Source organism: Olea europaea, unplaced genomic scaffold (assembly GCF_002742605.1).
Source record: "Olea europaea var. sylvestris unplaced genomic scaffold, O_europaea_v1 scaffold1429, whole genome shotgun sequence".
Lineage (NCBI taxonomy): Eukaryota > Viridiplantae > Streptophyta > Magnoliopsida > Lamiales > Oleaceae > Olea > Olea europaea.
Window position 1 is genome coordinate 14,090 of NW_019231824.1, and position 26,640 is coordinate 40,729.

At 34.9% G+C, this 26,640-nt stretch overlaps 1 protein-coding gene and 1 long non-coding RNA gene across 2 annotated transcripts; both read left to right on the forward strand.

Annotated features, from left to right (window-relative positions):
- Positions 1-15,170: 15,170 nt before the first annotated feature.
- LOC111375880 lies at positions 15,171-15,977 on the forward strand. The gene is made up of 2 exons (XM_022998792.1): positions 15,171-15,492; positions 15,773-15,977. The coding sequence occupies exons 1-2, from the start codon at positions 15,216-15,218 to the stop codon at positions 15,826-15,828; spliced, it is 333 nt and encodes a 110-aa protein (XP_022854560.1). The 5' UTR covers positions 15,171-15,215; the 3' UTR covers positions 15,829-15,977.
- A 3,253-nt stretch (positions 15,978-19,230) lies between these two features.
- LOC111375881 lies at positions 19,231-22,190 on the forward strand. Its single transcript, XR_002699372.1, has 2 exons — positions 19,231-19,435; positions 22,134-22,190. It is a non-coding gene; the product is annotated as an uncharacterized LOC111375881 (long non-coding RNA).
- The last annotated feature ends 4,450 nt before the right edge of the window (positions 22,191-26,640 follow it).

Consider the following 26,640-nt stretch of genomic DNA (forward strand, 5'->3'; position numbering starts at 1 on the left):
GTTCGCTTATACGAGCCTCGTCGTTACTTATCTCATTGAAGTATATCCGACGGTGTGATGGGACCCCGACCTCGATCGGGCTCATGGCCTCAGCTCCGTAGGTTATCAAGAATGACATTTTCCTTGTTGCAGTTCGGCTAGATGTTCTCATGGCCTAGAGGACGTGGTGGAGTTCGTCCACTCAAGTCAATTTTGAGGTGTCAAGCTTCCTTTTTAGGGTGTGCTTGATAGTCTTGTTCACTGCCTCAATTTTTCCGTTTGCTTGAGGGTCATGTGGCGTTGAGAAGTCCTTTATGCCTAGCTCGTCGCATAATTCTCGCATCTTCCTGTTGTCGAACTGTCTTCCATTGTCGGACACTAAGGAGTGGGAAATGCCGAACCTACAAATAATGTTCTTCCAGACGAATTTAGCAGTGTTCGCGTTGTTGATCTTGGCAAGGGATTCAACCTCGACCCACTTAGTGAAGTAGTCAATGGCGACAATGGCGAAAGTTGTGCTTCCTCTTCCTTTTGAGAATGGACCAATGAAGTCAATGCCCCACTTGACGAATGGCCAAGGGCTGGTTACTACGGAGAGGCTCTGAGAAGACTGCCTTTGAATATTTGAGAAGCGCTGGCACTTGTCACATTTTTGAACAAACTGGCAAGCGTCCCTTTTCAGGGTCGGCCAAGAGTAGCCTTGATGGAGAACCTTGTGTGCCAGAGCCGTTACTCCAATGTGATTTCCACAGATTTCCTCATGGATTTTCCTGAGTATGTATGTGGCCTCTTCACCTCCTATGCATCGGAGAAGTGGTGAGGCGAAGCCTCTCTTGTAAAGAGTATCTTCTTGCAGGACGAAGTGTGCAGCCCTTCTTCTTAACTTTCGCGCCTTGCTTTTAGAAGCAGGCAGTGATCGATCCTTCAGATAGATGATGATAGGCTGTATCCATAATGGGGTACCTTCTATCCATAGTATCTCTTCACCTTCGGAAGTGGAGGGCTTTGATAAGTGCTCAATAGGGACAACCTTTAGCAGCTCTGAATCCTTGCTGCTGGCCAGTTTTGAAAGGGCGTCTACATGTGTATTTTCTAGACGGGGGACTTGAGTCAGTTCGAACCTTTCAAAATGAGGAACTAGGTCCAAACCAACTTCAAGTATGTAACCATGCTGCTGTCCTTGGCCGTGAAGTTTCCATTGACCTGATTCACTATAAGTTGAGAATCACTGTTCGCCAGGAGCCTTCTGACCTGCATCTCTTTAGCAAGTCTAAGACCTGCCAGAAGGGCCTCATATTTAGCAGCGTTGCTCGAGACTTTGAAGCCGAACCTTATTGCATAGTTTAGCTTGTGGCCTTCCGGACTTTCCAAGACGATCCCTGTCCCGGAGCCAATCTCTCCTGAGGATCCATCTATGAACAGTTTTCATGTGGGGGGCTCGACTGGTTCCATCGCCGCCTCCATTTTTGGGGCTTTGGTAAACTCAACCATAAAATCTGCAAGGGCCTGGCCCTTGATAGCGTGTCGAGATTGGAACAATAGATCGAACTTATTGAGCTCGATTGCCCATTTTAGCAGGCGTCTTGATGCGTCTATTTTCTGCATCACCTGCTTCAATGGGAAGTTGGTGAGAACTTCGATTGAGTGGGCTTGGAAGAATGGCATCAGTTTCCTTAAGGCTGTAATGAGGGCAAGTGCGAATTTCTTCATGTCTGAGTATCGTGTTTCAGCTGGGAGGAGTGCTTTGCTGATGTAGTACATTGGCAGCTGTCATACATTTTCTTCTCTGACTAGAACAGCACTGACCGCCACGTCCGATACTACCAAATACAACAGCAGAGACTTTTCTGGTATAGGTTTCAACAGGAGGGGTGCCTCTCCGAGGTACTTTTTCAGTGCCTGGAAGGCTTTCTCACATTCAGAAGTCCATTGAAACTTCTTTCCTTGCTAAAGCACATTGAAGAAAGGCAAACTTTTATCTGTGGCTCTTGAGATGAAGCGACTGAGTGCGGCTATCCGACCATTGAGGCTTTGAACCTCCTTTGGTTTCTGAGGTGACCTCATCTCTAGCAAGGCCATTATTTTCATTGGATTTGCTTCAATTTCCCTTTGATTGACAATATATCCCAAGAACTGACCCGAAGCCACTCCAAAGGTGCATTTGAGGGGATTCAACTTCATCTTATATTTTCTAAGTATCTGAAAAGTTTGGTCGAGATGACTTACGTGTTCGGCTGCCTGGAGGCTTTTGACTAACATGTCGTCCACGTAGACCTCCATGATTTTGCCAATGAGTTCGGCAAACATTATGTTGGCCAGCCTCTGATATGTAGCTCCGGCATTCTTCAATTCAAAGGGCATGACTTTGTAGCAGTACAGACCTCTATCCGTAATAAACAATGTAGCTTCCTCATCAGGTCGAAACATGGGTATTTGGTTGTACCCTGAGTATGTATCCATAAAGCTCAGCAGTTCGTGTCCAGTAGTGGAATCCACAAGTTGGTCTATCCTTAGAAGTGGGAAACTGTCTTTAGGGCACGCCTTATTCAAGTTTGTGAAGTCTGCGCACACCCTCTACTTTTCGCTGGGCTTTTTCATCAGGACCGGGTTGGATATCCACTTCGGGTAGATGACTTCCCTTATGAATCCACTGCGGCTAAGTTTGTTTACTTCGTCTTTCAGTACCTCGTACCTCTTCGGATTGAGGGCACGTCTTTTCTGTCGATGGGGGGGCACAAGAGGGGTTGATGTTAAGATGGTGGCAATAGATCCAAGATGGTGGCAACTGATCCTTGGATCTATTCCCACCATATCTTCATGCTTCCAAGCAAAGACATCCCAATTCCTTTTCAGGAAGCTTATCATCTCTTCTTTTACTTCGGGGGACAGTGCCTTCCCTATACGCAAGACCTGACTGGGGTCTTCTGGGTTGGCGGAGAAAGTTTCCAGTTCTTCCATTGGGGTTGCATTTGGTTCAGAGTCAATTATTCGGGGATCTAACTCATCAAGAGGGTGCCCTTGTTCAGGGGCCTTTTCAATGTCGACGTCTTCCTCTTGTTCAGAGGTATGCCCTTGTTCAGGGGCGTCGAGCATTTCCACGTCTGTATTGGTTTCATTGGGAACCTCAGTTAGGATTACATTAATAGTTCGGAGCTCTGACTTTCGCAGCGAGTTTAAGTAGCATACCCTGGAGCCCATCTGATCGCCTCGGACCGTTGCAATCCCATGTTCAGTTAGAAATTTCATACACAAGTAGTGGATGGATGTGACGGCCCAAAGATCTTTCAAAGCGGGTCTGCCCAATACTCTATGATAGGCCGATCTGAATTCCATAAAGTGTTGGGCCATTAGGGGTGCCGAACCCATCTCGACGGGCAGAGTGATCTGCCATTGTGGGATGATGCTATTCCCAGTAAATCCGAATAGTGGGTCGGTCATGAGGATCAACCCATGTTCAATCTGTATTTTGTCAAAGGTAGAGCCAAACAATATGTTCACCGAACTGCCATTTTTTACGAGCATGCGTTTGAGCCCATTTTTGGCTACTACGGCTCTCACAACTAGTGCGTCGCAACGGATATGGTGAAATCCTTGCGCATCTTCCTAGGAGAAGGTAATTGGAGCCATCCTGTTGGCCTCTTGGGACTCATTGACAATGTAAGTGATCATTGGTGGGTCATTTGCTTCCTTTATATAATTCCTTTGGGATTCCTGGTGTTACCACCGATGTGGGGTCCCTCAATGATGGTGTCAATTTCCCTGATGATTTGGCCCCTCAAAAAATGGAGCCTGATCTCTCTGCCTGGACTTTCCTCGGTCTCTTAATTCTCTTTTCCAGGGTGACTGCTCTCTGTGCCTTCGATCTCCCCTGTTCGGGGAGATAGATCTGCGAGGATATTCATTCCTCTTGGAGAGGTATGGGTCAGTCCGGCCTGGATGTCGAGGAGCGTCTCTGCATTCGTTGGTGTCGTGCCCATAGAGTTGATGGAAAGTGAAAAACCTTGCCCCTTCCAAGTGCCTGTTTGATCGCTTCTTCTTCTTTTTCTTGCTATCATTTCTTCCAGATGACCCCGCTTCGCCAGGAGCATTTTCATATGCCAATACCAGCACTGCATTTAGTGTGGCGGAAGCCAGTGCCTGTCCGGAGGTGGGAGCTATTGTGTGTCCTATTTGAGTCCATTACTGAGTAACAAGGTGTGCTGCGGGTCCTCGACCTACCTACCTCTGAGGCGGAGGGAGTCCCTGCGCGGCACGATTTTGGTGATCAATCATTTCTTCACTCATGATTTCAACTCTCATCATTTCCACGAGTTCATCATAGGTGGATGGATTCTTGCTGCGCACGTCCCTTCAGAACAAAGTGTTCATGTTGAGGTCGCCTTTCAAGGCTGAAAGGGCTTCTCTGTCAGTGACTTGTTCGCAGTATGTGATTTCGTCCATAAACCGGCGAGATAGCTTTTTAGCGTCTCTCCAGGGGCCTGCCTCATGTCTTGCAGGCGTTGCACTAGGGCCTCTCATTTTCTTCGCGAGAGGTACTGATTCAAGAATGCCTTCTTCAAATCTAGCCAACTTCTAATGCTTAGGGGAGGAAGCCTATTGTACCACACTTCGGTGACTCTGCCTAATGTTAAATGGAAGGCTCTGCATTTCAATGTAGGCGAGGCTCCTCTGAGACTCATTTGTGTTATATACTTGGTGAGGTACTTCTCCGAGTCCCCCTTTCCTTCATACTTGGGAATCTTAGGGGGCATGAAATTTGCTGGCATGGGAAGCTTCGGATCTCCCTTGAGAAAGGCAGGTTATCATCATCATCGTCAATCTCATAAGACCGATAGGGCCCATCTGACCCTTCATCATCTTGAATGTTCTGGGCAAGTGGAGGTGCTTCTCCTCTACTCTCCCAATCGACTAGGTTCCTTCTGTCACTCCTATTTCTAGGAGGAGGAGGAGCCTGTTCTTGTTCCTGATCTGGCCGAACTGATTTTCTCACTGGGCGGACCCTATTGTTAGGATCCTCTCCTATCCGGTCGAAGATGCTTACGACCTCTGTTCCTCATATTCTTGAGGAAAATTGTCTCTCAAGTGTGGTTCTGATGGCTGGTTCCCTTGCACATAAGATGTGGCTTCGACGTCCATTTCTCTTTCGAGGGGGCGTTCTCTGTGCTGACTGGTGTGGCCTCGGGAACGAGATACTGGGACTTCCTGCACTGGGTAAGATCCTTGGGGCATTTGAGAGCCCTGGTGACCTCGGGCTTGCATGAGAAGTTCATGCATCGCCATATTCTGAGCTGCGATATCTATCATGCCCGCAGCTATTTGAGCCATTCCTTTAGTGAGCATGGATGTTCTTTCACCTCGGCGACGCCGGTGATGGGGTCTCTGGTGAGTAACATTGTTATGGAGTACCTCCTCTTCAGAGGCCTCTCTCATGGGATTGTCGTCTTCATGACTATAACTCATCCTATCTCCTTTTTCAAGGGTAGTGAGAACTTGGATTATAACTCGACTTTGTTCTTTTTCAAGAACGTGCCCTTTTTAGGGTTAGTCGCTAGTTTTTCGGTGATTTCTCTGGTGGAGAATGCAGAACTTTGAACGGGAAGTGCTTTCCACAGACAGCGCCAATCTGTTGACCCCGAAAATTGGACCTTCTACGTAGCCAACCGAGAGCTACTCTACGTATTCCTCCCTATGCACAATCAACGCACGGTCAGATGCACATGGCCGGGACCAGCAGGGGTGGTAGCGGCCATATACACTCCGACGGTCAAGTCAGGTTTAGGTGGTTGGAACAATACCCAGGGGTTGTGCAAAATAATAAGGGGGAGGAGAAAATATATATATGCTTGCTATGTAGTAAGAGTTTCATTACCTTTGCCTCTTGTCAACCCTTGGGTATTTATAGGTGGGATGAACCGTTGGACGTGGGGCACGTGTATATATCTGACGATATGAGGTGTCTACTCATGGGTATCAATCAACCGCGTCTGTAGAGTGGGCGGGTAATTGCTTCTCCCGAGTTGAGTTGACATAAAGTTGGTAAGTCACATCAACTAGCTTCATGGAGACGTCAAATCAATTTAAACCTTAGGGGCAAAAAGGATCTTGGCAAAGATCTCCTCCTAAAATTGGCGGCGGATCTTCTGATAGAGGTCCCCGGAGTGCACTTCGCCTCGGCCTCAGGGGCGAGAGCACTTCGGTCAGTTCAGCAGGATCGCCTATGTCTCGTAGTGTGATAGCAGGTCGTTGACATTGGGGAGATCACTTCGGAACCACTTCGGGTGGGTGTCTAGCAGATCGGAATGTGGGGTGGTGGACATTTCGAGGTGGTTCAGATAGGGGCGTAACAGTCGTCAAGGTCAAAATCTTCTTCAACTCTAGCTCTTTCACTCCTTCTAGGTTTAATTTGAAAATTTTCTTGGTTTGGAAAATGAGTAGAAGAACTTGGTTTTGATAAAATATTGTCTTAATTCTTTACCCCCACTATTTCTAGTTTTGAAAGAAAAATTTTCTTTGATAAAAATAGCATCATCCAACTAAAAAATACTATTATTTTCACTATCTAAAAATCTGTAGATTGTATTATTTATTGCATATCCAAGAAAAGCACAAGTGTTCTAACATCCAATTTTGGTATTTTAGGATCTGCTAGCCTTACGAAATCTAAACGTAAACAGCCCCAAACCCTTAAATCCCAAGTTTGGCTTATACCTTTTCCACAACTCAAAAGGTATGATTTTTGTTTTTTTGTAGGTTGCCCTATTCAACATATAACATGCAGTTAAAATTGCTTCACCTGAAAGATTTGAAGAAGCACTTGACTCAATAAGCATGGAATTTGTCAAATCAATCAAATTTCTATTTTTTCTTTCAACTACACCATTTATGATGGAGTAGTCTCATGAATTATTCCCAAAGACTAAACAAAAGAATTAAAAGTAGCCTCTATCATTTCTAAGTCTTTTGATTTTTCAACCGAATTGGTTTTCAACTTCTTGGAGGAAAACTTTGAATTTGTCAAAAGTGATAAAAATATCTATTTTCTCTACGAGTTAAAATTCCTTCAAATCACAAAGATCAGTATGAATTAATTCTAATAATTCGATATTTCTTTCAACACTTGTATGAGGCTTCTTTGTAATTTTTGTTTGACTGCAAAATTTCATATTCTTTGAAATCATTTTTCAGTCTTCGAAGTAGTCCTACTACTCTAATTCTCACATATCTACTATTTATATGACATAAATGAACATGCCAAAAATTTATAGATGAAATCATATAAACAAAAGTAGATTTTGTTTTATTACTCTCAATATTCAGTTTGAACATTCCATCACGAGCATAATCCTTACCCTCAAATAAACTGTTTTTGGTAATCATATATTGATTATATTCCACAGTCTGTCTAAAATCAACCTTATTAAGAAGAAACTTGAAATCAAATTCTTTCTCATTGATGGTGCATGTAAAACATCTTTCAAAGTTAGTTCACGTTCCGATGTGAATTTCAATTTAACCTCACCACTTCCAACAATCTTGATTTTGCTAGAATCACCAACCATGGTGGTTTTTCCTTCCTCGAAAGGAGTGAAATTCTTGAACCAATCTTTATCATAGCAGGCATGCCTACTGGCCCCAGAATCTATCTTATCATCCTTCGACATCTAGTACCATGTTAATGTCTATAATCATCGACACAAGTGACTCTTAGGTTATATTAGCCCGAGAAAAAGGATGTTGTTTTCGAAATATGCAATTTCGAGCAATATGCCCACTTTTGCCACAGACAAAACATGCATTATAAATTTAATTTTGAGAATGAGGGCCTTGGTTTTTATTTTTCTGGTTCGAGTTTCTCTAATTGTGAGGTTTACCAAAAATTTTCATATTTTTTCTCTTGGCTTCAACTGACTATTTCCAGAAAACTAATTATTGAGCAAGTGATTATTTGCAGAATGGAAAATTAAATTTATCTTTGTGCCAGATTATCCATTGCTTTCTTGTATCATCGGTGCATATTGGTCTCTAACTTTCTCCCCTACGCGAATGTGAGCGATCAAGGTCTACATGGACGTCTCTTTCTGCTTATGGTAGGTTGACTTTTGGAACATGATGGTGATAGTTTTTCAATGATTACAACCACAACAAGGTTGTTCCCAATTTTGATATCTTCAAATCTAACCTCTAAACAATCATTTGAAAAACTCGTGCTTGTTTTGCCACATATTTTCCATCCACCATTTGATAGCGAAAGAAGTGACTTGAAGTGTATTTCTTTGTAGCTTTCTTCATATCATATTTATTTTATAAAGCTTTCCACATTATCTTTGCAGAGTAAGTAGTATTGTAATAATCATAAAAATTATCCGCTAGGCAATTCAAGATATAACACCCACAGTTATACTCATCTCTATTATATATTTCTACCTTTTCTTGATAAGTTTGAAGTTCCTTGTGTGGATTCTTCTCAATGAGGATGTAGGAGACTTTGAGAAGACTAAGGTAAAATAGGACTTTGCTCTCTCACCACGTAAAATGAACTTCCTTAAAACAAAAGGGCTTGTTGAGATCTCCAATGCTGTTGATAGGCTTCTCAGGTGCTAACTCAATTTATTTGATTCTCCTTAAAATTGTTGGTGAAATTTCAATAATAAAAAATGGAGTTACAAAATGAATAGGAAGATAATGAAATTGAATGGAATGAGGCGCGGATATCTCACTTTCTTTAAGGAGATTCAAGCCCTCTGTAGTTGGCAAAGCCTAAAATACAATGCACCCGAACTTCTCTATGACTTGTCCCCTCTAGGATACAACAGCCCGACTATTCATCGTATGGCTCATACAAACTCTGCACAAGTAGGTGAGCTCAAATCTCCACTAAAAAATACCCTTCTTTGCTCAATAATCTCTCAAGGAAAATGAGTGAGAATATAAGGAGAAAAGCTTAAAAAATTGTGATTATTGTGGTGGTTATGAATGACCCAGGAATGGTCCTATCTATCTACAATATATTAAAAATGTAGATTGGGGAGATACTTTTGAATACCAATTTTATCCTTATATATATTTAGTTATATGTCAATTCTATCATTATATATTTAATATGGTACCAATAAATATAATTTAACTTCATTTAATATCCATTTAAGTGTAATGCTCATTGTTTTATATTGGCGTATTTAGAATTTTACATGACTCAAATTAATTTTAATTACTTAAATTACATTGTTTAAATTAAGTTTACTACTTAAAATCAAATCTTAGATGTAATTATATTATAATTATATTTTAAAGGTTGCATTAATATAAAGGTCGATTAATTATAATATAAAATAATATTTTTTATGGTTTTAATCTACAACATATATTAAAAAAAGGATTGAGGAAAAACTTTTGAATACCAATTTTATGCTTATATATTTAGCTATATGTCAAATATACCCCCATTACATACCCACTTTTAATTAAAAATATTAATTCATAATATTAAATGTTTATATTCAAAGCTAATCATGATCATAACATTCATTTTTCATGTCATTTCGTTTCCATTCGTTCAAATTACAATGTTATCCACTTCAACCTCATGTACAATTCTTCTTCTTTCCTCTTTCTGATGATTCTACGCCATGTTGTGATGGACACATTTGTCCTTGATATTTTTTTGGTCAGCCAATAATAGTCTAATGTATTTACAAGCCGATTTGATCCATCCTCCTAATTTTCATTGATTTGGCCTATATTAGTATATAATCACAATATCCTTAATTTCATTTTAAGGACATTAATTCATACGTTTTGGTTTATTTGGTTATATTATCTTATAAGAAGATAATAATTTTCTAACCCTTCCATCTTCCTAATTTATACATCATGGAAACATGCTTTTTATATACCAAAAGTTAATGAATTGCAAAGTTCTTCTTTCCTCTCTCTCCCTTTAAGTATAAACTACTATACCAAGATGATGAATGAAGAAAAGCCACCAAAACGAATGTGATCTTTTAAGCGAAGCTATTTTGGATCTTCTTTCTTTCAAAATATGAATTTCTTCTAGAAGTTCAAACTAAATTACGAGTGTACACAAGCACAATGCAGAACTAATTAGTTAATATAATTTACAATCCAAGTGGTTGCATATTTGGATGTACTCTTTTGTACATTTTTCTTTGTTAATTATAATGTTTTAGAGGACAAATATTCATCAAGCATAAGGATGGCTGGTTCTATGAGTAAATTAAAATATTTTAGTGCATTTGTTCAAATTTTTGGTGTGGATCACTTTTTTACATTAATTACTTTGCCAACAAAAGTGACTTGCAAACATTGCTACAAGCCTACAACAAATATTACTATATAATTTCTTGATTTTCTCACAATATAAAGATTTTCCTAAAGGTTTTTTAGTGAACTGACTACTTATGGCTTGGCCTTTTCTTCCTAGTATTTGTCAATACAGTTGGTGTTTGGGAGTAGTGGTGGGATTAAAGGGTAATGTTATGAAAGATACATCGGCTTTTTCATTCTTTTTTTTTATGTTTTAATCCCATTTTGCCCATTAAATTATGTTTTTAACTATTTTTTGATTCATTTTCTTCTTTTTTAATCCCATTTCTCCCTTCATATATGTTATGTATTTAACTCTTTTGTTTGCCTTTTGAAAAAACTATATATATGATATTTAACATTAAGAAAAGGAAGGAGAATAGATCTATATATTAATTAATTCATGTCCCCATTGATTTCATACTCAATCCTGATAGAAGAAGTGTCAAAAAATCATTAGAATATTACATGTAATGTGCTTTGCGAGATTTACGACTTTCCCTACAATATATGGGAAAGACTATTAATGCATATGACATGCCTCAACTTATTGATACATTTCATAATGAACCCAATGCAAAAGAAATTTTAGATGAACTAAAGTTCCAAATGTTGATATTCAAACAACATTACATCTAATTTTAGAACAAGAACATGCTCAAAAGAATGAACAATGAAAATGGAGTCTATTTTTTTTTTTAATTGATGGACCTGGTGATACAGAAAACACCTTTCTATGTCGTGCTTTACTAGCAAGGGTTCAATCTCAGAAGATGATAACGCTTGCGACATCAACTTCAGGTATAGAAACATAAATAATGCCAAGAGGTAGAATTACCCATTCAATATTCCACTTGGACTAATGAATCAACAATATAAAACTTATAATATGGTTTGAAGCTCCCATGACCAATACAAATACAATAAAAACAATTGATATAACTTTAAGAGATATTTTGGATGGTTCAGAATCATTTGATGGAAATATTTTTGTATTCGTAGGAGAATTTCGTCAAGTGCTATTGGTAGTTTTAAGAGCAACAGGAAAACAAATAATTAAACAAAGTTTGGTTAGAGAGTATCTTTAAGAGAAATTGAAATAGCTGCAATTAAACCCTTATTTAAGCTCCATTTTTCCTAAAAATATATTTTTTCGAAACTTATTTTCAATCATATTATCCTATAAAATAATGATATGGGTAAATTAAAAAAAAAAATCCTATTTTCTAACCAGACATTCTCTAAAAATTCTTATCTCAAAATATATTTTTCAAAAAAAAAAAAGACCAATGGAGCCTAAACAGGGCTAAACAAAAATATGTGTGCTAAAAATGACAATCGATTTGCCCAATCCTTTATCTAAATTGATAATGGAATAGAACCTTATATAGAGGACGATTTTATCAACTTACCAAATGAGATAGTTACAACACGTGATGATGCTGAAACTTAGAAATGCAACTTCTTTTGATTATGTGACACAATGTGAAATTCTTTCAATCAAAATGAATTTGTTGGCTTTCTCAATGACAAACTAATTGTGTTATTTTCTCGAGAAAGTGAAGAATTTGTCAACTTTGATAAAGCAATAGACAATACAAACCAATTTTACCAATAGGAGTTTCTAAATGTATTGTTGTCAAATAGCATCCCATTACATAAGCTAATCTTGAAACGACATTGTCCAATGATGCTCTTAAGGAATCCAAACCCATCTAATGGTCTTTGCAATGGAAAAAATCGATTTATCATAATTTCAATAAGCATATTACTATACAGAAATAACTGTTGGACAATATGTTGGAAATTGAGCTTTTCTTCTACATATCCCATTAACTCCAACAAATAATGAAGGATATCTATTTAAACTAAAGAGGAAACAATTTTCATGATCTCTATGCTTTGCAGCGACCATTTACAAGGCTCAATGACAAATAATGCCTACCATTCGAATATACATTCTTGAACATGTATTCTCTCATGGCAACTATATATTTCACCTTCTCTCGAAATTTCAATACAAACAATAAAAGTCCTGATAAAAGTAGAAAATAAAAAGAAGTAAAGACAAAAAAATATTGTGTATGAAAAAGTGTTATTGTAATCACAACATTACATTTCAGATTATTTTTCTTCTTAACATTATATAGATAATTTCATAAAAAAATAAAAAAATTAATTCATGTATACTGTATTCTTTTTTAAAAATTTTAATTTTCCTTTTAACAATCTCAATTACCTCAATTACTTTCAAAAACAATATTAATACTTCAAAAACATGACGCATACATAAGATGTGCAACATACGTACTTATTTCTAGTATAATTATACATGTACACGAGCTTTAATTTTAAGTGATTAAACTTAATTTAATTAATAGAAAATTATGAGTACTCCATTATGAAAAATGAACTCTATATTTAAAAGCAAACTACATTAAATTAAATTGTAATTAACCTATCATTAATGCCACATTTTATATATTATAATATTATTTCATATGTATATGTTTATACATTATATCATTTATTATTTATATACACAAGCTTTACTTAAAATCAACATTCATCTACTTTTATAATTATATTATAATTACAATATATATAAAAATATGATGTGAAGATAGATGAGAAACGTTTAATTTACCATTTTGTCCTTATATAACATTGTCAACATTTTATTTCAAGGATTATAAATTGCACGTTTAATTAATATAACTACTTAAATACAATGACAATAAATTGAGAATAAAAAAATTGCTTAAATTTGATCAACAATTATGAGGGAAAGATTCAAACTTGAAAGCAATTATCTATTAATTTTAAAAATCTAACTAATCACTCCTAGTAATTAGGAATTACTTACCCTTTCCATATTCGTATCCGTCCCACTAAATACAAGTTTTGCATCTCAATTACACCTTTTTCACTAATATCAATTTTTTAAGTATTAATAAAAATTAACATTAGGTGTTATGAAAAATAATTAATATAGTATTGGATATTTTATTATTATTGCATGTTCTTTTTTGTGCAAGCATAAAAAATGATGATAATTCAATTACTTGTTAGATATGAAAAGAATTTTTTTTTTTTTTTTATCTTGATACATTTAAAGGGAGAATTTTTATTCCTCCATTTGTATTAATTCCATTCAAAAGAAAAAGAAAACTTTTGTTTTAAGGTTTTTCACTTCTAAATCTAATTTGATTGTAACTTTGGTTTTTAAATTAAAATAAATGCTATGGTTTAATATAACAAGCATGATTAGTACGTGAATTTTTGTTTCTAAAAGTGTTTAGATAAGATTTTTTTTGTTTTTATTTTTCAATGTAAAAAAGATTATGTTACAAACAAAACGAGTAATTTTTTATATTGAAAATCATTAATATACATTTAGTTTACTTATAAGTAAACAATTTAAACTTAGCCAAGTGTACATCTTTTAATTCAATTTTTCTTCATGCCCATTTATACTTTAAAGATGGTAGATGTCGCTATAATGATTAAAAATATGGGTCCAACCAATGTCTAGCATAAGCAAATAAGTAAACAAAACATTACATTCCAATTTATTCAACATTTCCATATTATAATGTAATTTCATAAAAATTTTATTCACATATATACTCTTTAACAATTTTAATTTTTTATTTAAAATTATTAATTATCTTACTTTAAAAATATTACATCTGTCATTCATTTCATGCCTAAGAGTGCAATGCACGTGTTTGCTACTAGTAGACAAAAATAAGCCACCCAAAATAAAGAGACGTCATAAACACATTAGCCTTTTTCACCTTTTATTTTTCTAACTTCCTCTTCATGACTTTCCTAACTCCCCAACTACAAACCTATTAGAAAAATGAATGAATTTTAATATTAAAATACACCAGCACTTATGATCTTGGACCAATGTCTAGCATATGTTTGGTGGGATTAAAATGAGATTTTGAGGAGATTTTAATAAAAGTTGATGAAATATGTGATTGAAAGATTGTGGACACCATAAAACATGTGGTTAAAATTAATTGTTGACTTTGATTTATACAAAAATCTAGATTTTAATTTCCATCAAACAGGGGACCAGTCTAATTAATTCATAGTTCTTTTTTTAGGGGTTTTTAAATTTTGAAATTTAAAGTTGTTTCTTCTAGTGCACTTTAATCTTTGTTGAATGAAAATGTCTTTGATTCTGTTAGCTATCATAATATTCCCTTTGTTCCATTTATATAGTTGGTTTCATTTTTCACACGGATTAAGAAATTTTATTTAATGTTTTTGGAAAAGTAATTTTTTTGCCAAATTTTTTTCTAGTTTATCCTTATTTATATTTCTACAATTTCAAGATTAAGTGAGGAAAATTGCTTATAATTAAATAAGGGTATATTATTAAACAAACAAAATAAAACGTTCTCATTAAATAAACATTCCTATATAATTGGGATAAGAAAATAAAGACAGTCTGTCATATAAATGGGACGTATGGAGTACGTAGCTCCTGTTTGGCCCCCATTTATTGAAATGAAAATAGGTGAAATAGCGTTTTTTTCTGAAAAATGAGTGGTTGAAAAAGAATGAAAATTTTTTGATTTACGTATAATATTATTTTATGGAAGATGGTATGGTTGAAAATATAAGAGAAAAAAATGAAATATAATGTGACGGGGCTAAATGGGGGTGTAATATTCTTTTCCTTAATTTTTTTGTTCTCACCTATTAAAGAATTTATATATTAATTGGGCGAGTTTGAAAAACTATCCACATTATAAATGCAATGAATGAATGAGCAATAAAATTAAATACATTTGTCTCTTTCTTTCTTATTTAACCCATCCCTCTCCCCATGCAAGCACATAAATATTATTGGCAGGTACACCGACTTTTCTAAGGTGAAGAAGAGTTAGGTTTAAATGGGGAGGAACAATAGCTGCGCTAGAACTCTGGTGAGGGTGATGGCGGTGATGGTGGTGGTTGTAGTAGTAGTAGCAATTGGTGTGAATGGACAGAGTATTTATGCTTGTTGGGGAGGATGCTATAATGAGTGTTTTCTGGGAAATGGAACATCTGGTTCACAGAGGTATCCATGTTATTTGAAATGTGTGAATACTTGTATGCCTCGTACTACTGCTGATTATGAGCGTTTTTGTGCTGTTGGATGTTCACTGCAAATCTGCGTCCCTCCTACTGGTACGTAATACACAATATTTCGGGATTTTGTATAGATGGAAAATCTATAGATCACTTCGTAAATCGTTCTAACTATCATATTGTATAATGTCACTTGACAATAACCTAAAAAAATAGTATTTTTTTTTAAGTCAAACGGATTTAAGTTTTTTAGATTTTTTTTATTTTTTTTAAATATGCCTGGATAAACTTAAAAGTTACTTTTTCTTCTTTTACATCTAGAGTTTTTTCTTTTAGCTTCCTAATATGCTTCTTGGAATCGTGTTTTCTTAAATTGCAGGCGGTGCAAACAAGGACAATTGCTTTGAGAGTTGTACCAAGCTATGCAAGATATAGAATTAATATTTGTATTCGGGCATTTTCTATGTATCAAAAAGTAAATGAATAAGCTAATTTCTTCATCGTGAGAATGAAGTATTAGTAATTACGCCACTTCTTTCGCCTTTTGAAGTAGAATAATGCTACTCATTTGAAGTAATTCTTATGCATGTGTCGTGATGTGAATAGAGGATAATTGACGCTCGATATATATAGTAGCATCAAAAACTTGACACATTAGTTTATTAGTGAATAAGTATGGTGAGTCCCAAAATTTGAATTAAGCCCTTGTTTGAGCCTCATTCTTTTCATAAAAATGTATTTTTGAATAGTGTATTGATGGAAAATGTATAATTAAAAAATAAGGAAATTTTTTTAATTTGCGTATAATATTATTTTATCGAAATGATATCAAAATACTGTTTAAAATATATATTTTTCCAAATAATGGGATTCAAACGGGACCTAAATTTATTATTCATAGGTACTTAGCACTTAATAGATCATTTGTTTCACTATATAAGATTAGAAGAGGCCTACAGTATATGTCAGGATGTGGTCGTGAGAAAATTCCGTTAGGCAATAATATCTAAGAAAATGTCACACACATTTATGAGATCAAACTAGTCTGAACAATTAGTCCAAAACCAGATCAACACCAGATTTTTAACGAATCCATATGCATTAATTCATCAAACTCTTGATTTGTTAAGAACAATATTATGTTATATCTTGCTTATCAATTATTAAAAACTTCAATAAAAAAGAAAAAAATTATATTTTTATCTATTATATTCTGCCATTTAATTTGGTTGTTATAGTGAGCCCCTGTTTGGCCCCCATTACGTGGAAAAATTAATGGGTGAAATAATATTTTTTTGAAAAATGAGTGGTTGAAAAAGAATGAAAAGTTTTCGATTTACGTGTAATATTATTTTATGGAAGATTGTGTGGTTGAAAATAAGAGAAAAAAAAATGAAATGTAATGGGATTTAATGTAATGAGGCTCAAACAGGGGCTGAGTGTAGCATAGAGCTTCATAGACTTGAAATCTTTTAATTATTGTATAGTCCGATCCTCGTCAAATTGTAGACAAGAAGTTAAACGATCAATCTTACTTTCTATTCTCAATTTTGTCTTCGTTCAGAAAAATTACGAACAATTTTATTTATAAATAGTACAATCATCCACAGATGCAAACTTATGTAGGATTATCATTCTAACTCAGTTTTATTATTTTTCCCTAACCTTAGTGTGGTACCAAATCAAAACATTCGATCGAGGTCACGTGCAGATCACGTGAAAAAAAAATTGAATATTTTGCTTTCTGGCGTGGCTAAGCTGTTTTCAAAAGTAGTCCACGTTAATAGAATTTTAATCAAATTGTGATGAATAATGTTATCTAATACCATTGATACTAGAGCAGCAAATTAAGTGTTTGTATATCATAAATTTTAATAAATGAGTAATAAATTCTTGTATTTAATCAAACCTATAATTTAATCTAAATTGTTATTAAATATGGTGTTCTAAAAAAGCGTGACGAAGTGTGAAAGTCAAACTTCGGGCTAGACGAGGTATAGGCGTAAAATAATTTTTTCTTATTTTAATATTATTTTAAATTTTTAGATCAATCTAAAAACCATTTAATAATTAAAATTAAAAAAGTGTAAAAAAAGTTCGCATAGTCGCACCTAGGAGCGAATAAAATAAAAAACGTGAGACGAGGCGTTTTACACCTGCTTAGTCCGAGATGAGGCGTTTTATCTTTAGGAAAAATTGCAGCCGAGGTACCAAACCTTTCGTTTATTAATAGACTTTGCCTAAATATTTAGTTTGTTCCACCCACGATACCAAACCTTTCAAAAACTCGCAGTGGAAGTCCAAATGGATGGAAACTGTTAATTTGACCGTTAGTTGACCAAAGATTTAACATTGACCATTATTTTGACTAATTTTAAGAGGATAAAATGGTAACTTTATATTTTTCAACAAAAAAGAATAATTACAATATATTAATAATTAAATCAAAACACAAAAATACTATTCATCTTCTTCTCCATTCCACAAAACCAAATCCCACCAAAATCGACACCCACCAAAACATACATTGTGAGAGCTTGATTGTGCGCAAGAATGATGGTTGAGTGCGAAAGCAAAAACCAAAAATTCTTCCACAATTTCTGCTGATTATATGTCTAAGGGGAAAGTTGGATTTGGTTTTGATCTCGATTTTCCAATTGAGGAATGTAGGTTTGATGCATGTGAGGAAAGGCTAAGGAGCTTGTTTGATCGACTACTTGTGGCTTTTATGAGAGAAAAGTCTGTCAACAAATGGAGAAGAAGATGAATAGTGTTTTGTGTTTTGATTTAATTATTAATATATTGTAATTATTTTTTTTGAAAAATGTAAAGTTATCATTTTATCCTTTTAAAATTAGTCAAGATAATGGTCAATGTTAAATCTTTGGTCAACTAACGGTCAAATTAACAGTTTCCATCCATTTGGACTTCCACTGCGAGTTTTTAAAAGGTTTGGTATCGTGGGTGGTACAAACTAAAGATTTGGACAAAGTTTGCTAATAAACGAAAAGTTTGGTACCTCGGCCGCAATTTTTCCTTATCTTTATGACAAACCTTATAGAGCAAAATTTCTTAATTACTTTTTTTTAATCTTTTATTATTTTTGGCAGTATTCTTGTTTTATTGTTAAAATAAGTAACTTAATTATTTCAACCCTAGTTAATAAAAAATATTTATTTTTAAACTTCTTATTTAGTTCTAGTAAAGTTAGTTGTAAGTGAACTTTTTAAGTTCATGCTTTGGCTATGGCTAAAAACCTTATTTATATATAAATAAGTTTTTTTAACAAAAAATTGAAATATGTTAAAAATCAGTTACTTACTGTGTGAATAAAGTAAGAGTCGTTTTTAAAATTTATTAACATTTTACTTAAAATTAAAAAAAATGACTTATTTAAATTTGTAAAAAAGGAGTTACGTAAAAGTAATTTTCACTTAGTTTTGAGTATAATCAAATATTAAATAAAAATCTAATTAACTCCTAGTTGGTCTAACTTTTTGAGATTATAATTTTTGGATCTCATGAACTGTATTATTAAAAGTAGATAACTTTTATGAATTCATCGAATGAGAGGCTGAGACACAGTCGGTGTTAAGTATAAAATGAAAGAACGAGAATGCTTTTTGATTAACTTCTTCTTGATTTTCATTCTGGTCATTTTGTTACAGTTCGACTATAAGAATGATGTATGTTCAGTTTTTCTATTTTTATCCATGCAGGGCCGGCCCTGGCCCAAGACAAGCAAGGCCACTGTCTTATGCCCCGATTTTAAGGGAGCCTCTTAAAAAAGAGTGGCCCAAAACCCATATCAATACAAAACCCTCAAAATCTCTTTAAAAAAAAAAGGAGAGAAAAGGGGCAGAGGAATGGCTGTTCAAAACATGAGAATGAGAGAGAAGCTTAAATACAATCTTTACTACCAATTGATCATTGGACAATCCCTGAAGACTACCAGCAAAAGCTCCGGCAAGAAATCTGATTATCCGACCAACTGAGTACTTCCTCTTCATCTTCCTGTTGGCTGTTGAAGTGTTGCATTGAGGTAACAAACCCACAATTTATTTATTTTTTCTTAAGAAAAATAAAGAAGAAGGGGCGGCCACTTGTTTGAAGATGACTGGTTTTGTTGGCCAAATTCCATTATTTAAGTAGTCACTGATTTTAATTTATTTATTAGAAATATAATTTTTTTTTTCATATATATAAATACATTTGATCTGAACAGAATTGTAGGCCCTCCCATTGAATGATCAAACCTGAATTTTACGGGATGTTGTGCCAACATGGAAAATTGAATAGCTATATATACATATAAAGTTGTTAGGCTGGCTGGTGACTTTCAATTTGTCAATTTCTTTTGCTTTTGTAGTCGGTAATTGGTATTTCCAAAATCCAGACTTCCGGTGACAATGTAGTGGGGTGGATTTCAGGATTTGTATGAGGATTTTCCAATTTTATATTGTTATTTAATATTTATATTTCTTAATGATCTTCTAGGATGTTGTTTTTTGATTTATTTTGATTCAACTGTTATCTCTTCAATAATCGCTTTACAAGAGGCACGTAACACAGTCTAGATCAAGTTTGTGAGTTCTGGCTAATGGGTCTTGGTGCCTTAGGTAGTCTAAATCGTATAAATAGGTTATAGGTGCATGTTGAGAAGGACGAAATGGAGGTGAATTACTAGATTTTACTTAAGATCTCTTTTTACTTTTCACAATGAGATTTTTACAGTTTGACACTTGAAGATGAAGTTCACATTAGTTGCCACTAATTGGAATGGTAATTTTTCAAAATTTAGAAGGCAAATCTCTTGGGTTGCGTGAGAAGTTTTATTTTGCTACTTTATCTTTTGAATTGTATAAAGTCTTCTTTTAAATATAAACGTGTTAATTATTTAAATATTTAAATAGTATTACACTTGTAGAATAAAATATTATGTTGAAGAGCCTCGTAATAATTAATCGCCTAGGACCTCTAAATTCTCAAGGCCGACACTGTTTATCTTCTCTAGAAAACCCATCAATTTTGGGTCTATATTGTTCAAATAAAATGCTTAATCAATTGAATGCTCGAAAAATATAGTGTGGGATACTGGACTGCATAGGAAAGGCTGGCTAGCACGTTGAAATTTTCCTTTGACCTTAAAATTTTCTTTCCATTTTTTTCACCAATATTGGCAGCTGCAATCCTTTTGTCTGTAACCCTCTTTTGGGGCTGGACATGATTCGGTTTGAGAATCGAATCTGACACGAAATTTTCGGGTATTTAATAAGTGGAACTATTGGCTCCAAATTTAATTATGAAATCATTCGGGTTCGGTTTGGTTTCATTCGATTTTCGGGTGACGTACTATAATTAAATTTTTTAAAATTTACAAAACTACATTAATTCAACTAATTAAATATTCAATTTTAGTTCTTACAAAATAATATAATTCAATCTTATTTGTCCTTTGCATTTCTCTTTATTGAGTTTTTCATAGATTTGATTGTTAAAATCACAGGAAGAGAAAGATAGCGAGTTCACAATAATTAAGAGAAATGTTATCAAGCTTCAATTCGATATCTCCAGAACAGTAAAAACAACACTATTATAGAATAACAGATTTCAATAAAATTTAAGTCAATTTGATTAAGTTGGAATTGGATTAAAAATTAGAAATAGAAAAATCATATTTTAAGTTTGAGTTAAATTAATTAGTTAGCAAATTTATTTAGAAAAAATAAAAGAATTTGCCTTATTTAAAATAAATAAATTAAAAAAAGTAGGGTGATTCGGTTCTTTAGTTCGAAGCCCGTCAATTCTCGATTCAAACACCCGTTCAGGTATTTAACTTAAGAAGAACTACTCATTCGGTTCAGTTCAAGACTAATCCGATTCGATCGGTTCAATTTGAGAGTTTTGTCCAGCCCAACCCTCTTTGCTGGATATCACCTCCAGTTTTGCATTTTCTTTAGAAAATTTGCACAATTGTCTTTCACTTATAGCATTGATGGTGAACACATCCTCAAACTATACACGAGAAGTTTTAGTCTCCAACATCTATCAAGTGTCAACGAGAATGAGCTTTTTGATGGTAATGAATGTTTTGGTGGTCAAAGTTCTGTAAAAAGTCCTTAACGGCTCTTTGTCCTCGTAATAAATTTTTTTGACTCTGACTCTGCCACAGCCCATAGTATATTTAGCTAAGCTTGACAGGTTTACTTATTAGTAGATGAGAAATTTATTTACGTTCTATTTTGTACAATTACATATGAATTACTTCAAAATAATTTTTTTTTTCCCTAAAGTAAGAAAATAACTTATCTAAACATGTCTAGGATCAGATGTTAGCAATAACTTTTACCTACTGATTTTTCAAACATGCTTTGCACATTATATGACACGACAAAGTTTTCATCCAAAATTATTTTACCTCTCTTGTAAATTGACGGGTGCACAATAAAGGATCCTACAAATATATCTTAAGAAATTAATAAATTATGTATGCCTGTAAAATGTACATAAATGAGTTACAATGTAGAAGCTTAGATAGAGATGCTCTCAAACTCTAGCAAGAGAAACACTCACTAGAGTTTCCTCATGCATTGTGGGCTCATTCTTCTTTGTCGGAATTTACTTTCCTTGGCATTTTTGAATTTAGAACTGCAGATTTTATTAAAATCTATTCAGATTCATATATTTTTTAGTTTTGTGGATTTCAAGTTCTTGGAGCCTCAATTTCGCCAAAATGACAGGTTTTCTTGGGTGTTTTGAAACTTTTACTTTGGTCAGATTCATACATCATTCGTCCAGAAAAATCAGAGCTTTGCTCATCCTTCTATTTAGATGTTCAAGTTTTCTTTGTCTCATTAGAAGACTCGATAAGAGTAGTTTCTTGGAGCTTCTCTTTCTTTAAAAATTCTTAGAAGTATTGAAGACCGTCCACGGGATCGGGTATTATTATCAGTGTAATTTCAAAGTTGCATGCTTTGTTAAAGCTCAAGTAGCACTTCAGTTTGGCCAGTTTGTTCAAAAGAAAGGGACAATTTCAATTTTGGTTGATTTTGGCTGGCAGCTAGTTTAGACTCCTTACAGATCAGCTGCCACTGCAACTCGTTCGAGGTAGGTACTCACTTCACCATCCAGCTACCTGCTTATTGGACTCTCTTCGTTCGTTGGCAATGTTTTGGTTGTTCATCCAGCCAGCATATTGTTGGTATTGCTTTTCAAAATTCATGGTGTTCTTGGCATTTTGATATCGTGCAGATTTTAATCTTATTTTGATTTCCCAAGTTTTGGCCAAGCCGTGTATTACTTGTTTGGACAATTTAGTCAAATTTCTTTTGATAATTTGAATTAGTCAAATAGATCACGCAGTATTTCCGCAAGGAATATGATGTTTGTCCAGGCTTAAAGACAGGGAAGAAAAAACAGACTGATTTAGCGGCAGATGATTTGGTGTTTGTTGTTTTTATTTTTCAAATAGTCCAATCATGTGTTGACATGTGTGTACCCTGTTTTTGAACATGTTTGTGTAGCATATTTTTTCAACAATGTTATCTGCTTTGTGCAATATTTGGTTTCCCAAAGTGGAAAATCTTTTTTCAAATGTTTGTACTTGGCTGGCCAAAATTCAAAATATTTCCCAAACAAACTACTTGCAGTATTTTTCATTGTTGATTGCTTTTGCAGTAATATATTTTCCTGTTTTGGCATAAAATTCAAAATTCAAACTTTTTTGAACTTTTTTTAGCCAAATTTAAACTCTAGCTTGATTAGGCTGTGATTTAGTCCCACATGCAACCAAAATATTGAATTCATCTTGTTAGTTAAGGGTTAATAATCCAAATGGTCACTGAATTTTGTAAAAAAAATTTACTGGGTCACTGAACTTTAAAAATCACCCAAGTCATCACTGAACTTTGCAAAAGATTTACATAGAGTCATTAAACTTCAAAAATCACTCAATTCATTACTAAACTTGTCAAAAGACTTCTATGGGGTCACTAAATATTGCAAAAACTTTCCTAGGAGTCACTTGGGAAAGTTTTTGCAGAGTTCAGTGATAAATGAGATAATTTTTAAAGTTTAGTGACGCCGTGGAAACATTTTGCAAAGTTTAGTGACCCTGTGGAAACCTTTTACAAAGTTCAGTTAGCCTGTGAAAACTTTTTGTAAAATTCAATGATAACTTAAGTGATTTTTAAAGTTCAGTGATCATTTCGGCTATTAATTCTGTTAGCTAGCAGCTTACCATCCAGTTGCTTAGGTTTTCAGTTTAATGGCTGAATTTGTCAACCATTAAAGATTTGCTAGATTAATTAAGGTTTTCAAGCAGCTTGGTTGTCCAACTGCTTGAATTATGGTAACAGCAAATGAGGCCTATTTTGTCCAGCTATCATGGTTTTTAATGCAACCTGCCTTGAATTCCAGTCAAAGGTCTTCAAGGTAGCTGTTTCGTCCACTTGGATGCATTATATTCCGGCTGCCTGCTTGTTGAAAGTCAAGTGTGATGGAACTTTAATCTTGACTGTATATTGATAAAATGAATTACAATACAACAATGATTTTTTTAACAGAAGAATCATATGCTCTATATATACAAAGATTGCAACACTATATTAAGAAGACAATATTGTTCTAGGAAAGCTAGCTAGAATTGTGGTCGTGAGATTGGTAACTAATTTAGGGCTTATTCTTGTGATTGACTGGCTGTTACACCTTTGAATCTCGCCTAATTATTTTTGTTTTGATCTGTTGCTTAATTTATGGCATGATCTCTAATACGCCCCCATGAGATAGGGCTGCCATCTGCAAGTCCAATCTGGGTTCTTAGTTGGTCCGTTTGTTGCCTTGACAACTTTGTGAGAAGATGTGTAAGCTAATCTTGGATATTTACATGATGAACTTTCAACATACCTTTTTGAACTATATCTCTAACAAAATGCAGGTCTATTTGAATATACTTCATTCGGGAATGTTGAACAGGGTTAAGGCTGAGTTGTGTTGCACCCAAGTTGTCACAAAGCAATTTTGGTGGGGAAGAAATGTTTAAGCCGAGTTTCTAAAACAGCGACAATAACCAAATGGTTTCTGATGCTGCAGTTACAAGAGCTTTATACTCCGCTTCAGTAGATGATCTTGCAATGGTCCCTTGTTTTTTTCTTTTTTTAGCTCCAAGAGATCAAATTTTGACTGAGAAAGCATATGTAGACAGATGTGGAACTTTTATCATCATAGTTTCTGGGCCACTCAATTACCAAACACCCAATTCTACCTACCATTGAACCAAGTTGTGTGAGTCACGCCTTCTGTGATCCTAAATAGAGAAGTGCCATGTCTGGTAAGCTCACAGCTCTAATGAGACACAGCATATGGGAATTAGTTCTCCCACCACCTCACTGCTAACCAGTGGGTTGCAAATGGGAAACTATGATGATAAAAGTTCTACATCTGCTTTCTTGGTCAAAAATCGATCTCGTGGAGCTCAAAAAAAACAATGGGCCATTGCAAGATCATGTACTAAAGCGGAGTATAGAGCTCTTGCAACTGCAGCATCAGAAACCATTTGGTTATTGTCGCTGTTTTAGGACCTTGGCTTAAACATTTCTTCCCCACCAAAATTGCTTTGTGATAACTTCGATGCAACACAACTCAGCCTTAACCCTGTTCGACAATCCCAGATAAAGTATATTCAAGTAGACCTGCATTTTGTTAGAGATATAGTTCAAAAATGTATGCTGAAAGTTCATAATATAAATACCCAAGATCAGCTTGCAAATCTTCTCACAAAGCCATTGTCAAGGCAACGAACCAACTAACTAATAACCAAGATTGGACTTGTGGTCAGACCAAAAAAAGACTGGACTTGCGGATGGCAGCCCTATCTTGCGGGGATGTATTAGAAATCATGCCACAAATCAAGCAACGGATTATAGCAAAAATAATTAGACGAGATTTAAGGGTGTAACAACCAGTCAATCACAAGAATCAAGACCTGTATCAATCTCACAACCACAATTCTAGCTATCTTCCCTAGAACAATATTGTCTTCCTAGAATAGTTTTACAATCTTTGTATATATAGAGCATATGATTCTTCTGTAAAAAAAAATATTGCTGTATTGTAATTCATTTTATCAATATACAGTCAAGATTAAAGTTTCATCATAGTATCGGAGATCATGCCACCAATCAAGCAATAAATCACAACAAAAATAATTATGTGAGATTCAAGGGTGTAACAGTCCGCCAATCACAAGAATCAAACCTTGCATCAGTAACCAATCTCACGGTAATCGGACCCCAAGTCATGGAGAATGTAGAGAGTGAGATCATCATTAGAGATTGGATTATCAATTAGGGCAATTTTGTCTATAAGTGACTTTACCATATGAAGGTATTCTTGAATGCTTTTGTTGTGTCTTTCTTAATCAAAGTGAGTTCTTCTTTGAGTTGCATAGCTCTGGTGCAAGACTTACTTTCGTACATATTGTGTAACTTTTGCCATGCTTCCTTTGAAGTTTTGGCGGCCGAGATAAATGAGGTGATTATGGTGGTGGTAGAAGCTAGGATGGCACTAAGGATCGGTTTATCCTGTCTGACCTAGTGGGCTTTTTGAAGAGATGATTCAGGATTGGCATTGGGTACAGGATAGGGGTGATCACTAGTGACATAATCTAGAAGATTATATTCGATTAGAAGGGCCTCAACTGTGAATGCTACTAAGGAAAAGTGGAAGGGGTGAGCTTGTCATTTAGTTGAGCACAGATGTTTAGGGCAATTAGGGGGGTTTCGATTGGGGATGGTGGTGTTGAGATTGGAGTGTGGGAAGTGAGGATCGAATTCTCGTTGGAGGGGACTGCTCCTGATATCATGATGGAACTTTAATTTTAAATGTATATCGATAAATGAATTACAATATAGCATTGAATTTTTTGCAGAAAAATCATATGCTCTATATATACAAAGATTGAAAAACTATTTTAGGAAGAGAATATTGTTCTAGAGAAGCTAGCTAGAATTGTGGCCGTGAGATTGGTGACTGATGCGGGGCTTGATTCTTGTGATTGATTGGCTGTTATACCCTTGAATCTCACCTAATTATTTTTGTTGTAATCTGTTTCTTGATTTGTGGCACGATCTCTAATAAGGTGGCCACTTCAGATTGTTGTCCAAGAGGATTTGATTTTGTCAATAGTTTGGTACTTTGGGTTCTAGATTAGCCAAGTTTGTAATGTTTTGATTTAAATTTTGTCACTTG